This window comes from Coregonus clupeaformis, chromosome 30, assembly GCF_020615455.1.
Source record: "Coregonus clupeaformis isolate EN_2021a chromosome 30, ASM2061545v1, whole genome shotgun sequence".
NCBI lineage: Eukaryota > Metazoa > Chordata > Actinopteri > Salmoniformes > Salmonidae > Coregonus > Coregonus clupeaformis.
In genome coordinates, this window is record NC_059221.1 from 9,193,501 (window position 1) to 9,210,683 (window position 17,183).

The following is a 17,183-nucleotide window of genomic DNA, read 5'->3' on the forward strand; positions in this document are numbered from 1 at the left end:
CTCAGCATACTGGTTGAAATGGTTGAACTGAAGCGAGAAAAATCAAACCTCACGATAGACACAACATTGCAAAACAATGATCTAAACCAGTGGTTCCCAACCTTTTTCAGTTATTGTACCACCAACTGAATTTTGCTCTGCCCGGAGTACCCCTGAAGTACCCCTTCATGTGCATTTTACCAGTAGGCCTATGGTCTCATGAGTCTTCTCAAGTACCCCCTGTGGATAGGCCAAGTACCCCCAGGGGTTCTAGTACCCCTGGTTGGGAACCACTGATCTAAACAATCTAGAACTACCATGTCACTATAAATAAAAACATCTGATTTCATGGTTTCTTTCCAATTTGGCACACTGGTCTTTACACAAAAAAGCATTGAAACCGAGATTCACAATCTCGGTTGCATTTCGATTCAATTTCATTCCTTCAGCAACAAGTAAAAGAGAGATAAAACAAAGGACATTTTCATTTGTCACTTGTCTCCAATCATGACCCCAAAAAATTAACCAAAATAAATAGAATACATACACTCTTTAAATCAAATATAAAAGAAGGTAATAACATCAACTATGACAGCAATGAAAACCCCTTGAAAAATAAATGATTGTCAGAGAACAAAATCTTTTCTATGGGCTATTTGGCACATACCACTCTTGCTATGAACGTCCAGGTTATTTTGTACATCATACAACAATATCATAAAATTTTGGTCCTTCACTATTTATATATTTATATTAACATTTGAGCACGGAGGTGCCTAAAAAGAGACAATACTGTTATCAAAGAGCAAAACACAAAATGGAATCAAGTTAACAAATTAGCAAAAGAGGGGAAAATATGTTTTCCCCTACTCTAACCAATGGACGTCGATTTAAAACCTTTTGCTCACCAGATAACTTTTGAAGTCGAGACTTTGTCCTCTGCAATGCACATTATATGTTGGGGGTGGGTCATTCTCCATGACATCATTGTCATTCAAAATCGAGCTTGATGCATCAACGTCCTGTACATTCTTTATAAACAAAAGCCAGAGTGTCGCTTCCTGCTGTAACATTTAGCATTGTGCTATTACTGATTTCAAACAGGAATGAAGAGAGTGAAGTCATTTGATATAATGAGGAGGATGGGGGGGGGTTCTTTGGGTGAACGAGCTAGTACACCCCCATTATGTGTTGATACTGTTGCTCCTCCCACCGAGTGAGATGAGCGCCCCCCTATGGACATGCAATGCATATATTCCAGACCTACTGTCACTGTATATGAAGCTATTGAGACATTGCTGCGGTAGGCTGTGAAGAATAGATGGACGTTTTGCTCTCCTAGTAATACAGTGGCATACTCAAACTTGACTGTCTCTGAGAGTCCAACCAGAGGGCTTCGCTGGAATGAAGTGGGGTGGTCCTTCCTGGGATGTCCTTCACCCCTCTACAGGGGCGGAGCAGTGCTGCCTTGCTCTCTGCCTGCGAGTGTCTGTCTGAGGGGCCCCTCGTACACACAAACAAACACACAGAAGGGCAGGAGCCATGAATCCTCTCTCTTCTCAGGCCAGGACTGCATGATGTTGAGTTCTCCTCCGTAGTAGCCTTCCTCCCTCCTCCTCTCTCTCCTAGATGTGGTTGAGTGGGTAAAAGCTGCTCGTCTCGGCCGGGCCCCCTCCCATGCTCAGCCAGGCATCCAGTGAGTTCTGGGAGGATGCGTGCAAAGGGTTGTTCTCCGACAGAGAAAGCATCATTGCATAAGCCTGGAGGAGACAGAGAAACGACAAAGAGACACCACCGTTGTTCAGAAACCATTTTGTGAGTCTCCGCGTTAATTGTCAGCCAATCAAACGTCAGTGTCATTATTGTCGATAAAACCCAAGAGCTGTTCCGTCTCGGATTAGGAGCGCCACTTTAACCATTGCAACATGTCTGGGCATGCAAGAGGTCAAAGGTGAGAGAGCAGTGTGATGCTGCGGATTGGACAGTAGTTAGATTAGCGGTTTAGAAAAGAGGGAGAGAGTTAATAGCTCAGTTAGTAGGTAAGCTAAGAGAGGGGAGAGCATGTCAACGAGAATTAACAACCTGGCAACGTGTTTTGGCCTGGTTGTCATGCGTTTTCCTCATTGTCTTTTTGTATTTCCACTTATCATCAAACTCAATCGAACTCAAGCTTTTGGACAGACGTTCAAAATGATTTGCCACTTGATGCCTCCATCCCTCTCTCTTTTTATACGGGAGTCCACCTACCTGGGTTTTAGCCTGCCTGTACAGAGTCTCTTTCAGGGCTTCTGACTCGAGTGAGGCGGTGTTAAAAATGTCTTTAACATCAAAGGGGGGCTCCTCGCCGCTGTTGGCCTTATGCAGGTCCAGGCCCTTGGGGAAGCTGGGTAGGGCCTCCTGGTCTAACAGCCCACCGTCCTCCTCTATACACCTGCAGCAGCACCAGGGGAAGGGGAGGGGAGGGGAAGAGCAGGGAGGAAGGATAAAGGGGAGGGGTAAGGTGAGGGGAGGGGAGAGGGGATGAGGGAAGACGGGGGAGGGGGGGGATAAAGAGAGGGTTGGGGGAAGGAGAGGTTGTGGAGGAGGAAGGGAAAGGTGCAGGGAGGGAGGGGGGAGGGTTGTCCTCAGTTAGCCTAACCAATACTATCTTGTATCTCGATGGATGGACTTTCGATGGCACATGCATGGGGGACAGACGGACGGATGGATGGAGACGGACTAATGGGATAGATGGTATGGAGTTGTTGTCTGAAAACAGTTCACACCACTACCACTGAAAACCAACTTGACTGAAACCCCACTAGAGAACCTGCATGCCTCTCTGTGAATGAAAGGGAATGATGGTTTTCTGGACCGGTTCTGTGCATTGAAAGGGAAAGCCGGTGCTAAAAGGCTTAACCAAGGAGCTAACCATGCTCAGTGTGGGGAGAGAGGGTGAAATACCGACACCAGTGTTGTGTTCGAGGGGGAGGGGCAAGACCAAGTCAAGACCGAGACCGGGAGGGGGACGAGGGGTATGAGACAGAGTCAAGACCGAGACCAGAAAAATGCGAGTCCAATTCAAGACCACGATTGTAATTTTGCCAAATCGCCACCATAATAAGAGTTCAAAATGTCCAGTATTTCTGTGTTAATACTTCAGAAGAACATATGGATTCTTTAGACATTCATAATGGTGAGAAAATGCATGCTGAAGGCAAATAGAGCCACTCTACAAATGATTACTAACCCAAACACAGTGGGGAACAATGAGGGCCTTCTACACTTTCAGAGAAAGGCTAAGGATTTATAAAATAATACAAATAATAATAAATATATTATTATTTTCAATGATGTTCTGATTTAATCGCTTCAGTTTTAGTTAGGAAGTAAAGAGTTAACACTGAAGATAAAAAAATATCCAATCAGGATTTTTCTTTGGTGGTCTCTGGGGAAATAAATCTAGCTAGGCCATCAGATGCTTGATAGAAGGCATCTGCCATTGTATTAGGGCAACATTGGAGTGACAGTGGAATCAACTGATCACATTGACTTGCAATGGGGTGGGACCGTTTTTACAAAAACATATGGAAACTTCTGCTTTCTTGAAGGCCAACAGGTCACTACGCAATAGTGAGCAGTAGTTTTCCCATGGTCTAGCTAGCTAACTTTTGTTGTAGGCTAGTTTGCAGCGGCTGCAGCAGGTGTTATCGAAGAGAATGTTGTTGCTAATTTGTTAGCTTGTCCCTTTTCAAATGATCATCATCTGGTGAGTGGAACTGTGTTTCTTATTGCAGCTCGCATGCTGTTGTTAGCTATCTCTTTGAAAATAACTTACGTTGTAAGTTATGTGTGTGAAACATTGTTGCATTTAAACTTTAGATCACCGGTGACTTTGTGTGCTAAACATAATATGTTTTTTGCAATGGGAAGTAATAGTTGTACACTTCAATTGGGAAATGCTTAGCCTAATGGTTGTGTTTGGGACCTACTGGCATATTTTTCTTATCCTCCCGAGTGGCGCAGCGGTCTAAGGCACTGCATCTCAGTGCTTGAGGCGTCACTACAGACCCCCTGGTTTGATTCCAGGCTGTATCACAACCGGCGGTGATTGGGAGTCCCATAGGGTGGCGCACAATTGGCCCAGCGTTGTCCGGGTTTGGCCGGTGTAGGCCGTCATTGTAAATAAGAATTTGTTCTTAACTGACTTGCCTAGTTAAATAAAGGTTTAATTTATATATATATATATATATATATATATATATATATATATATATATATATACAGTGGGGAAAAAAATTATTTAGTCAGCCACCAATTGTGCAAGTTCTCCCACTTAAAAAGATGAGAGAGGCATGTAATTTTCATCATAGGTACATGTCAACTATGACAGACAAAATGAGAAAAAAAAATCCAGAAAATCACATTGTAGGATTTTTAATGAATTTATTTGCAAATTATGGTGAAAAATAAGTATTTGGTCAATAACAAAAGTTTCTCAATACTTTGTTATATACCCTTTGTTGGCAATGACACAGGTCAAACATTTTCTGTAAATCTTCACAAGGTTTTCACACACTGTTGCTGGTATTTTGGCCCATTCCTCCATGCAGATCTCCTCTAGAGCAGTGATGTTTTGGGGCTGTCGCTGGGCAACACGGACTTTCAACTCCCTCCAAAGATTTTCTATGGGGTTGAGATTTGGAGACTGGCTAGGCCATTCCAGGACCTTGAAATGCTTCTTACGAAGCCACTCCTTCGTTGCCCGGGCGGTGTGTTTGGGATCATTGTCATGCTGAAAGACCCAGCCACGTTTCATCTTCAATGCCCTTGCTGATGGAAGGAGGTTTTCACTCAAAATCTCACGATACATGGCCCCATTCATCTTTCCTTTACACGGATCAGTCGTCCTGGTCCCTTTGCAGAAAAACAGCCCCAAAGCATGATGTTTACACCCCCATGCTTCACAGTAGGTATGGTGTTCTTTGGATGCAACTCAGCATTCTTTGTCCTCCAAACACGACGAGTTGAGTTTTTACCAAAGAGTTCTATTTTGGTTTCATCTGACCATATGACATTCTCCCAATCCTCTTCTGGATCATCCAAATGCACTCTAGCAAACTTCAGACGGGCCTGGACATGTACTGGCTTAAACAGGGGGACACGTCTGGCACTGCAGGATTTGAGTCCCTTGCGGCGTAGTGTGTTACTGATGGTAGGCTTTGTTACTTTGGTCCCAGCTCTCTGCAGGTCATTCACTAGGTCCCCCTGTGTGGTTCTGGGATTTTTGCTCACCGTTCTTGTGATCATTTTGACCCCACGGGGTGAGATCTTGCGTGGAGCCCCAGATCGAGGGAGATTATCAGTGGTCTTGTATGTCTTCCATTTCCTAATAATTGCTCCCACAGTTGATTTCTTCAAACCAATCTGCTTACCTATTGCAGATTCAGTCTTCCCAGCCTGGTGGAGGTCTACAATTTTGTTTCTGGTGTCCTTTGACAGCTCTTTGGTCTTGGCCATAGTGGAGTTTGGAGTGTGACTGTTTGAGGTTGTGGACAGGTGTCTTATACTGATAACAAGTTCAAACAGGTGCCATTAATACAGGTAACGAGTGGAGAACAGAGGAGCCTCTTAAAGAAGAAGTTACAGGTCTGTGAGAGCCAGAAATCTTGCTTGTTTGTAGGTGACCAAATACTTATTTTCCACCATAATTTGCAAATAAATTCATTAAAAATCCTACAATGTGATTTTCTGGATAATTTTTTTCTCAATTTGTCTGTCATAGTTGACGTGTACCTATGATGAGAATTACAGGCCTCTCTCATCTTTTTAAGTGGGAGAACTTGCACAATTGGTGGCTGACTAAATACTTTTTTCCCCCACTGTATATATATATTTTTTATCCTTTAACATCATGCTGTGTGTGACTGCTGTCTTTCCATCTGCCCTATGCAGTGGTGTAGTGGTGCCTGGAGAAGTTTGTCCTGTGTGAAGGAAAGGATGCGTGCATCCTATGTTTTCCTACAGATTTTACAGATTTTCACTCTCAAAATCACACACACACACACACAAAAAGTGATGTTCTAAAACCACAATAATCGTTAAACAATTTTTGAGGTCTGGGAAAAATCAAAAAAATATATTTTTGGAGGGTGTAGTTGCCCTTTAATTCAATTGAGCAAAACAAATGCCCTCCCCATTGATACAAATCAGCATCATATCTTTCTGTCAGGTAGGCCTACATTACGGTCAACATTTAATTGGAAGGTTTTTTGGGAAAGCCTTTAGAAATGTTCATGCAAACAGTGCATGATGACTGAAATGCCCATCACAAATAGCCTACTAAGCAAGACGATGGACCAACCTTTTTCAATACCTGGTTTGCATACCCATTGTTGCCTTAGCTAGCATTTACTGGTAGATATAAGTTGAAACATCTTTCCTAACTACCAGCTACTGATGTCATTCTTCTGTGTGCTGCTCCATGCTACAACCTTTTGAGAGCTGCGCTCTTCCTGCCTGCAGATGATATTCCGCTGAAACTAGGCTATGTGTGCTGTGCGCATGTGAATATATTTCACGTGCTTTGCGATTGTGTAGGCTACTTTGTGCATAATTTCTCTATTGTACTACATAATAATAATAACAACATAATACATAATTAAGTCGTATACCTCCACTACAGTACTACATCATAATAATAACTACATTCTACATAATGAAGTCGTATACCACCACTACACTACTTTGACACGCAACAGTAGGGATTAAAAAGTGAGTACAGGGAATGCCCCCCCGAAAAAAAAAGTGGGTATACCTGCAATACACCACTGGCCCTTTGTGTTTTACAAAAAGTGCACTCCCTGACTTACATGAGTGTGCTGGTATTACGTTTGCTGTCCTTCCAGCATCAAGAGCCTGTCACACACTGAAGGCTCAATAGGCTTGACACCGCACAAACATGTCTATAATAGATATAAAGACTGTTACAATTTCCCCATCTCCCCTTACTAATAGTGAGCGCGCAACTTTCCAACAATTTTTCCCACCATTTTTTGAGGGCACACAGTGTGTTGTGAAATCTGTGAATGTATTGTAATGTTTTTAAAATGGTATAAGTGCCTTAATTTCGCTGGACCCCAAGAAGAGTAGCTTTGGCAGCAGCTAACGGGGACCCATAATAAATACAAATACAGTAATGTTACGAGTAAAGTAGGAATCCCAGGTTTCAATAGGCGATAAGATATTCATGTTTTAAGAAAGGAGTGTAGGTATTTGCCCTGGCGATGCGGTTTTATGCGCTGACTGAATGGAAGCTGATAATTATGAATTTTTTACTCTGCTGGTCTGGGCTGTCCGAGACCGAGTCAAGACCGAGTAAAAATACTGACTGACACCAAGACACTCAATATGTGGTCTCGAGACCAAGACCGGTACAACACTGACCGACACTGATAGGGACAGACAGACAGATGGCGATGGAATGGGACAGAGTTCTATCTGCGTCCCAACACTCTTTATCACCATCTATCTCTCATTGAACTCATTGTACTGCCATCATAGGGAGGGCAGATCATGCATGGCAGGTCATGCAATATTAAACTGTATAAGTCGTGTTAGTTGGAATGGGAGGAGACAGGGGTGGCCGTTGTGATTGGGTGGGTTTGTTTGTGAAGGTGTGGTGTGCTGTACGTGACTGCATGACTTTGTCTGTAGTTGTGTCTGTACCTACAGTAGGTCTGTATTCTACCAGACATGACATACCAGCCGGTGTGTCTGTAGTTGTGTCTGTAACTTGGTCAGAAGTCTGTAACAGACAAGACATACCTGTAGTTGTGTGGTCTGTGGTCTATTAGACAGGACATCAGTCTGTCGTTGTGTCTGTAAATATGCGTGTATTCTACCAGACAGGACATACCTGCGGGTGTGTTCGTAGCTCATAGCCAACGGTGTGGCTTCCTCCTCTTCCTCCGCCTCCTCCTCTTCGTCTTCGTACGCCCCCGGCGTGACCATGGTGATCGGGGAGGGGGATTCGGGCGCTTCGTCCTGAGACTTCTCCGTCAGGCTGCCTTCTTCCTCCTCTTCATCTTCTCCCTCCGCCTCCTCCTCCTCTAGCCCCCGGGCCGCAGTCTTGGAGTTGGACAGGCCGTGGCTCGATGGACGCTCCTCCTCCGCAAGCTCTGACCTGCAACATTATATATTGTATTGATTTTGCTCTTTATTCATAATTTCCAAAAATGTGTTCCATTCATTTATACCCCAAAACATCTACAGTATTTTATCCTTAAAATGTCTTGGTTTATATGAAACCCTCATTGGGATTAAATCGGTGGAACAACATCATTGCATCCAAATAATTTAATGCCGTATTCTCTCCTTGCTTCCTTTCCTTCATCTGCACTGATGTGAAAGAGCTAACTGGCCATTGAAAGCAGCCAATATCGACTTACCGTTTACTGTTCCCACCCAGTCCGTCTTGGCCAGATTATCGGAGATGAGGTAGAGGAGACAGGGGGAGGAGGGCCTTCCCCCAGCCCACCTCACCTCCATCAGGAGTTTTCTAGGCCCAATGCCCTACGTGCCTCAGTGGCTGCTCTGCAAACAGGCTATCAGCACACCAGACATTTCAACCTGGCGCCTTCACATTTTCCAGCCCCCTGTATTCCGCAGCTTAATGCCTCATGATGTCATTTCCTCATGGGGAGCCCTCCGAGCCGCCACAGAGCGGCGGGCAGACTGACATTTATCAAACTAGACGGGGTACCTTCGGGGAGCAAGAGGGACAGAGGGGTGTGTGGGGGGGATTGGGTCTTGTGTGTGTGTGTGTGTGTGTGTGGGGGGGGGCTGTTCTCTTTCAATCTAGATTAAATATACTATAATCAAATTGGAGGTGGCTGTGTGTGAGGGGGGGTATAGGGAGACAAGCGCGTCTCTGACGCAGAGCCCTGCATTTTGTCACTTAGTCTAAACACATCAGCAGTATGTTTGTGTTAGCGGCCATATTTCCATCAGTTGATTCTTGTAGATAAATGCCTCAGCCACCACGCCACAACTTTTGAGCTTAGAAATGCCCAGTCCAGCTCTACCCACCCCCCATACACACTTGTCTACTGTCTCTGCCCCTTACAATCTCTTCCACTGTCCCAGGCCCCTCCCTCCCTCCCACACACATCCACAGTGTTTTGTGCCCCATACACACAGCTCCAGCTATCTCGATCGACGCCCTACCTCACAGGCTAGACAGTGTCCAGAGGAGAGAAACACACTAGAGCGAGACAAGTGACTAGACCAACTTGACATGGTTTACAAACACTTTGTGGAGAAGAGACACATGAGTGCACAGCTAGGCATACACACAGCTGTGTGCCTGTGTTCAATGCGGGGAAGTGTGTGTGATGTGTGTGTGCGTACATGCATGTGTGTGCATGCGAGTGTCTACGTGCCTGCATGTGAGTGTGTGTGTGTCTGGGACGGACAGAAAGCAGAGCACTTATTTAGAATGACAGATACTAAAATGCCAGGGATGTATATTCTGAATGGGTCTGCACTATTGATCCCAGATGGCAGAGGGGATAAATTACCCTTGAGCTCTTTTGGCTCTTGTCTACTGACCAGGGAGGAGGGAGGGAGGGAGACATGAAAGAAAGAGAGACAGAGATTGAAAGAGATAGAAAGACAGAGAGAGTGAGAAAAGACAGAGAAAGAAAAAGACAGTGAGAGAGGGAGAAAGACAGTGAGATAGGGAGAAAGACAGAGAGAGAGAGGGTGAAAGACAGAGAGAGAGAAAGACAGAGAGAGATAGGGAGAAAGACAGAGAGCGAGAGGGAGAAAGACAGAGAGCGAGAGGGAGAAAGACAGAGAGAGAGAGAGAGAGAGAGAAAGACAGAGAGAGAGAGATAGGGAGAAAGACAGAGAGAGAGAGGGAGAAAGACAGAGAGAGAGAGGGAGAAAGACGGTGAGATAGGGAGAAAGACAGAGAGATAGGGAGAAAGACAGAGAGATAGGGAGAAAGACAGAGAGAGAGAGGGAGAAAGACAGTGAGATAGGGAGAAAGACAGAGAGATAGGGAGAAAGACAGAGAGAGAGGGAGAAAGACAGAGAGAGAGGGAGAAAGACAGAGAGAGAGGGAGAAAGACAGAGAGAGAGAGGGAGAAAGACAGTGAGATAGGGAGAAAGACAGTGAGATAGGGAGAAAGACAGTGAGATAGGGAGAAAGACAGAGAGAGAGAGAGGGAGAAAGACAGAGAGAGAGGGAGAAAGACAGTGAAATAGGGAGAAAGGCAGAGAGAGAGGGAGAAAGACAGAGAGATAGGGAGAAAGACAGAGAAAGAGAGGGAGAAAGACAGTGAGAGAGGGAGAAAGACAGAGAGATAGGGAGAAAGACAGAGAGAGAGAGGGAGAAAGACAGAGAGAGAGAGAGGGAGGGAGAAAGACAGAGAGAGAGAGGGAGAAAGACAGAGAGATAGGGAGAAAGACAGAGAGCGAGAGGGAGAAAGACAGAGAGCGAGAGGGAGAAAGACAGAGAGAGAGAGAGAGAGAGAAAGACAGAGAGAGAGAGATAGGGAGAAAGACAGAGAGAGAGAGGGAGAAAGACAGAGAGAGAGAGGGAGAAAGACGGTGAGATAGGGAGAAAGACAGAGAGATAGGGAGAAAGACAGAGAGATAGGGAGAAAGACAGAGAGAGAGAGGGAGAAAGACAGTGAGATAGGGAGAAAGACAGAGAGATAGGGAGAAAGACAGAGAGAGAGGGAGAAAGACAGAGAGAGAGGGAGAAAGACAGAGAGAGAGGGAGAAAGACAGAGAGAGAGAGGGAGAAAGACAGAGAGAGAGAGGGAGAAAGACAGTGAGATAGGGAGAAAGACAGTGAGATAGGGAGAAAGACAGTGAGATAGGGAGAAAGACAGAGAGAGAGAGGAAGAAAGACAGAGAGAGAGGGAGAAAGACAGTGAAATAGGGAGAAAGGCAGAGAGAGAGGGAGAAAGACAGAGAGATAGGGAGAAAGACAGAGAAAGAGAGGGAGAAAGACAGTGAGAGAGGGAGAAAGACAGAGAGATAGGGAGAAAGACAGAGAGAGAGAGGGAGAAAGACAGAGAGAGAGAGAGGGAGGGAGAAAGACAGAGAGAGATAGGGAGAAAGACAGAGAGAGAGAGGGAGAAAGACAGAGAGATAGGGAGAAAGACAGAGAAAGAGAGGGAGAAAGACAGTGAGAGAGGGAGAAAGACAGAGAGAGAGGGAGAAAGACAGAGAGAGAGAGGGAGAAAGACAGAGAGAGAGAGAGGGAGGGAGAAAGACAGAGAGAGATAGGGAGAAAGACAGAGAGAGAGAGGGAGAAAGACAGAGAGAGATAGGGAGAAAGACAGAGAGAGAGGGAGAAAGACAGAGAGAGAGGGAGAAAGACAGAGAGAGAGAGGGAGAAAGACAGAGAGAGAGGGAGAAAGACAGAGAGAGAGGGAGAAAGACAGAGAGAGAGTGGGAGAAAGAGTGAGAAAAATAGAAAAACAAGCAGCCCTCTGTTACTGGCATGAAGACGGCAGAGCGAAATCAAGGAGGAACCACTACGTGACATCAAAAGAATCCAACTTGTTTGCCTGGGGCTTATTGGAGAAGACGGCTTGCATATTTCCCCCGACATATCTGTCAGAGCTAGTAGACGTCCCCGACATCGCCCACTACTGTCTTGGAACCTGGGTCGTATTTATTAGGTACCAAACGGATGAAAACGGACTGAAACAGGGAGGGACTATAAGAAACGCGTCCAATAAGAAACACTAGTTTTCATTTTCGGGTGCAAAATGTTTGCTGTAGTGTGCATTAATGAACATGACCCTGCTAAGCACTAGCCTCTAGCGCTACCTGAAACTGCAGTGCCATAGACTATAGGCTGGTGATGGTTTAGTCCGGAGAGGAGAGAAGGCCAGAAGCTCCGGTAAACCTGGCCCTGGTTAGAGTGGAACAGCCTGAGAGGTTTCTTTCAGTTGAGGTGAAATGAGTCATTGAGAACAGGCAGAGTAGAGGAGGGGGCACTACGGGGTGATGCTGTGTTTACTCTACTCTACTGTACTGGACTGGACTCCCCCTAAAGCCTGTTTGAGCAACATCTGACAGGGGAGCAGAGTTAGTTTTGTCAGGAGGGCTGGGAGAGTGACGCCATAATAACTGTATAGTCTACTCCCGAGAAGCCAATCCAAATGGACATAAAAACCTATCAATGTCTGTGAATTAAATGTATTTGGGTGTTTATGTGTGTAGTAAGGTATGTAAACGGAAGTGATTCGGTGAACAACGCTCATGTAATGATGAGTAACTTTGAAGACGCCCCGAGCTAATACCTTGGCTTTAGCTCCACCGGCTAACACAGTCTTGTGGTGCGCGTGCGTTCCCCCTACCTCTTGTCTGTGGAGCTGGACGCCTGGTTCATCTCGCTTTTGGAAATGAAGTTGCGGATTTCCGAGAAGTACGAGTCCTCCTTCTCGTTTAAAAGTCCATGATTGTCTGGCTCGGAGTTGGGAGAGGAAATGTTGGTTCCTAGATTGGAGAGGATCCCAGAGTGTTGACTCACTGTAAGCAGGGCACACACACACACACACGTACATGCAAACAGGCACACGCACACAAAAACACACACACCACCGTTAGTAATGGCATATAAAGCTATAATCAACAGCAGGAATAGAAGACTACACTCGAGATGTGTACCGTGTTTAGTTTAAGTCTACAAACCCCTTGCGTAGTTGTCACATTTTGCTGCCTTAAAAATCCATCTAAAAAGGTATTACATTAGATTTTGTTCCTACAGATCTACACAACCTGCTCCACAAGTGAAAGAAAAAGTATAGAACATTGTCTTGATTGTGTATGTCTTCACACCCCAGAGTTAATACTTGGTGGAAGTACCTTTGGTAGCGATTACAGCTGTAAATCAGTTTTGATAAGATTCTATCAACTCTGCACAATGCTTAGGGCAACATACAGTGCCTTCAGAAAGTATTCACACCAGTGGAGGTGTTTTTTTCTTCCAGAATGAAGGAGAAGCAAGAGGGTTCTGCATTTTCCTGGCATGGTTTAGGTCCACTCAACCCCTTAGAGGGCAAGGTAAACAGCCATTTTAAGTGATCACCTTCAAGCTATGGTGAATCATTTCTATCCTGATGGGAGTGGATGACAATGCCCCCATCCACAGGGCACGAGCGGTCACTGAATGTTTTGATGAGCATGAAAACGATGTAAACCATATGCCATGGCCGTCTCAGTCACCAGATCTTAACCCAATTGAACACTTATGGGAGATTCTGGAGTGGAGCTTGAGACAGCATTTTCCCATCACCATCAACAAAACACCAAATGATGGAATTTCTCATGGAAGAATGGTGTCGCATTCCTCCAATAGAGGTCAAGGCACATTGAAGCTGTTCTGGCAGCTTTTGGTGGCCCAACGCCCTATTAAGACACTTTATGTTGGTGTTTCCATTATTTTGGCAGTTAGCTGCATTACCGTTGTTTTTGTCAAAATTGCTTAAACTCAGTAAATATGATTGGGAATCATTGATGTACAGCAATATTCAAACCGTGTCTCATATTTTCAAGCAGATTTAAAGTCTACACCTCTTGGAAAGCCATTCTGCCTTGTCTTTGGCATTAAATATTTGTGTAATTACCCCGATGAAAAATAAAACTCTATTCCAGGGTTAGGTATTCAGATTAGATTAGATGTTTATTTAGTCACATGCACAAAGTCGCATATGTACAATACCAGTCAAAAGTTTGGACATACCTACTCATTCAAGGGTTTATCTTTATATTGTAGAATAATAGTGAAGACATCAAAACTATCAAATAACACATATGGAATCATGTAGTAATCATAAAAGTGTTAAACAAATCAATAGGGGTATACAGAAGATAGCCCTATTTGGTAAAAGACCAAGTCCATATTATGGCAAGAACAGCTCAAATAAGCAAAGAGAAACGACAGTCCATCATTACTTTAAGACATGAAGGTCAGTCAATATGGACATTTTCAAGAACTTTGAAAGTTTCTTCAAGTGCAGTTGCAAAAACCATCAAGCGCTGTGATGACATTGGCTCTCATGAGGACCGCCACAGGAATGGAAGACCCAGAGTTACCTCTGCTGCAGAGGATAAGTTCATTAGAGTTACCAGCCTCAGAAATTGCAGCCCAAATAAATGCTTCACAGAGTTCAAGTCACAGACACATCTCAACATCAACTGTTCAGAGGGGACTGTGTGACTCAGGCCTTCATGGTCGAATCGCTTCAAAGAAACCACTACTAAAGGACACCAATAAGAAGAAGAGACCTGCTTGGGCCAAGAAACACGAGCAATGGACATTAGACCGGTGGAAATGTGTCCTTTGGTCTGGAGTCCAAATTGGAGATTTTTGGTTCTGACCGCCGTGTCTTTGTGAGACGCGGTGTGGGTGAACGTATGATCTCCGCATGTGTATTTCCCACCGTAAAGCATGGAGGAGGAGGTGTTATGGTGTGGGGGTGCTTTGTTGGTGACACTGTCTGTGATTTATTTAGAATTTGTGTATCCAATTTAATCCCTTTTTAGGTTTAATTTAAAGGCAGTAAAATGTGGCAACTTTGCAAGGGGTGTGTAGACTTTCACTAGGCACTGTAGTCAATGTTAATGTACTGTATGTACATGTTAATGTTGTCAATATAGTCAACGTTATCACGTACAGTACGCTCACCAGTAGTAAAAGAAAATAGGTAAATGCTATTTTATTTGAGGCCGTGAATAACAACCATGTACTGTATGTTAAAGGGACATTAAACTCCAAAACCAATGTTTGTCAGATGTTTTTAGATCTGGAAATTATACAGCGCTTATCTTTTCCATTCATTTGGGGTTATTATGACATACACTACCGTTAAAAAGTTTGGGGTCACTTAGAAATGTCCTTGCTTTCGAAAGAAAAGCAATTTTTTTGTCCATTAAAATAACATCTAATTGATCCGAAATACAGTGTAGACATTGTTAATGTTGTAAATGGCTATTGTAGCTGGAACGGCTGATTTTTTATGGAATATCTACATAGACGTACAGAGGCCCATTATCAGCAACCATCAGCCTGTGTTCCAATGTTTTATTTCACCTTTATTTAACCAGGTAAGCCAGTTGAGAACAAGTTCTCATTTACAACTGTGACCTGGCCAAGATAAAGCAAAGCAGTGCGATAAAAACAACAACAACACAGAGTTACATATGGAATAAACAAAACGTACAGTCAATAACACAATAGAAAATCTATATTCAGTGTGTGCAAATGTAGTAAGTTATGGAGGTAAGGCAATAAATAGGCCATAGTGCAAAATAATTACAATTTAGTATTAACACTGGAGTGATAGATGTGCAGAAGATGATGTGCAAATAGAGATACTGGGGTGCAAATGAGCAAAATAAATAACAATGTAAACAACAATATGGGGATGAGGTAGTTGGGTGGGCTAATTACAGATGGGCTGTGTACAGGTGCAGTGATCGGTAAGCTGCTCTGACAACTGATGCTTAAAGTTAGTGAGGGAGATAAGTGTCTTCAGCTTCAGAGATTTTTGCAGTTCGTTCCAGTCATTTGCAGCAGAGAACTGGAAGGAATGGCGGCCAAAGGAGGTGTTGGCTTTGGGGATGACCAGTGAGATATACCTGCTGGAACGCATACTACGGGTGGGTGTTGCTATGGTGACCAATGAGCTAAGATAAGGCAGGGATTTGCCTAGAAGTGATTTATAGATGACCTGGAGCCAGTGGGTTTGGCGACGAATATGTAGTGAGGGCCAGCCAATGAGAGCATACAGGTCACAATGGTGGGTAGTATATGGGTCTTTGGTGACAAAACGGATGGCACTGTGATAGACTACATCCAATTTGCTGAGTAGTGTGTTGGAAGCTATTTTGTAAATGACATCGCCGAAGTCAAGGATCGGTAGGATAGTCAGTTTTACGAGGGCATGTTTAGCAGCATGAGTGAAGGAGGCTTTGTTGTGAAATAGGAAGCCGATTCTAGATTTAACTTTGGATTGGAGATGCTTAATGTGAGTATGGAAGGAGAGTTTAGTGAGTAGTGATTCTAGTCGGGCGGGCAGGTGTAAGAAGCGTTCAATTGAAGAGCATGCCTTTAGTTTTACTAGCATTTAAGAGCAGTTGGAGGCCATGGAAGGAGTGTTGTATGGCATTGAAGCTCGTTTGGAGGTTTGTTAACAAAGTGTCCAATGATGGGCCAGATGTATACAAAATGGTGTTGTCTGCGTAGAGGTGGATCTGAGAGTCACCAGCAGCAAGAGCGACATAATTGATATGTAGTTACTCTGGTAGCCAGAGTCGTTCAAGGGAATTCGGGACATGGGTGACTAGTTAACGTTAGCTTGGCTCTCTCTGTGTGTTCGTGCCGTGGGTGGAGGGTTTCTTTCGTTGGCAGAAAGCAATGGCTAGCTAGTATGCTAACTATTCTAGCTAACTAACTGGCTGAATAAGTTGACGACGGACTCGCTCAAGCTGTCGGGACTAGCCCACAACGTTAGACACGGACACGTATGATCTGCTTGGCGTGTTGACACACTTGTTTGTTGTGGCCGAGTATTGGTGCTAAGCCGTGTTGTTGGAGCCTGGCATGCTAGTTGGCTATGGCGTCATAGACTAGGTGCCCTGGACGGTTTTCACGGAAGAATACTGTACCAAGTTAGGTAGCTGAATAAACTAAGTTAGTCTATTCCTAGAAAACATTGAACCTCTGTAGTTTACATCAATTACAGTTTCTGAGGTGGAAGTTGGGAGAGTTATATTTGGGTGTTTCAATGAAACGTAAGTGAGGGAGGCCCCGCTCTCTCGCTTTCCCAGATGTTTAGTTCATTTAATTCCGATCTCCTTTGCATTATTGTAGCCATTTTCTGTAGCCTGTCAACTATGCCTCTGTCTATCCCTGTTCTCTCCTCTCCGCACAGGCTATACAAACGCCTCACACCGCGTGGCTGCTGTCTCACTAACATGGTGGTCCCTGCATGCACGACCCACGTGGAGTTCCAGGTCTCCGGCAGCCTCTGGAACTGCCGTTCTGCGGCCAACAAGGCAGAGTTAATCTCAGCCTATGCTACCCTCCAGTCCCTCGACTTCTTGGCGCTGACGGAAACATGGATTACCATTGAAAATACTGCTACTCCTACTGCTCTCTCCTCGTCTGACCATGTGTTCTCGCATACCCCGAG

General features: G+C 44.5%; 1 protein-coding gene across 2 annotated transcripts in view; it reads right to left on the reverse strand.

Annotated features, from left to right (window-relative positions):
* Nucleotides 1-205: 205 nt before the first annotated feature.
* LOC121545990 (histone-lysine N-methyltransferase PRDM16-like) overlaps nucleotides 206-17,183 on the reverse strand; it is a 435,559-nt gene continuing 418,581 nt past the window's right edge. Inside the window, exons 14-17 of one of the 2 annotated variants that reach the window (XM_045209418.1) lie at nucleotides 12,345-12,516; nucleotides 7,877-8,143; nucleotides 2,227-2,410; nucleotides 206-1,739 (exon numbers count right to left, since the gene is read on the reverse strand). In XM_045209418.1, the coding sequence (XP_045065353.1) occupies nucleotides 1,605-1,739; nucleotides 2,227-2,410; nucleotides 7,877-8,143; nucleotides 12,345-12,516 (758 nt within the window). In that variant the 3' untranslated portion in view covers nucleotides 206-1,604. The remainder of the gene's footprint in view (nucleotides 1,740-2,226; nucleotides 2,411-7,876; nucleotides 8,144-12,344; nucleotides 12,517-17,183) is intronic. The other variant, XM_045209419.1, reaches the window with a different exon arrangement.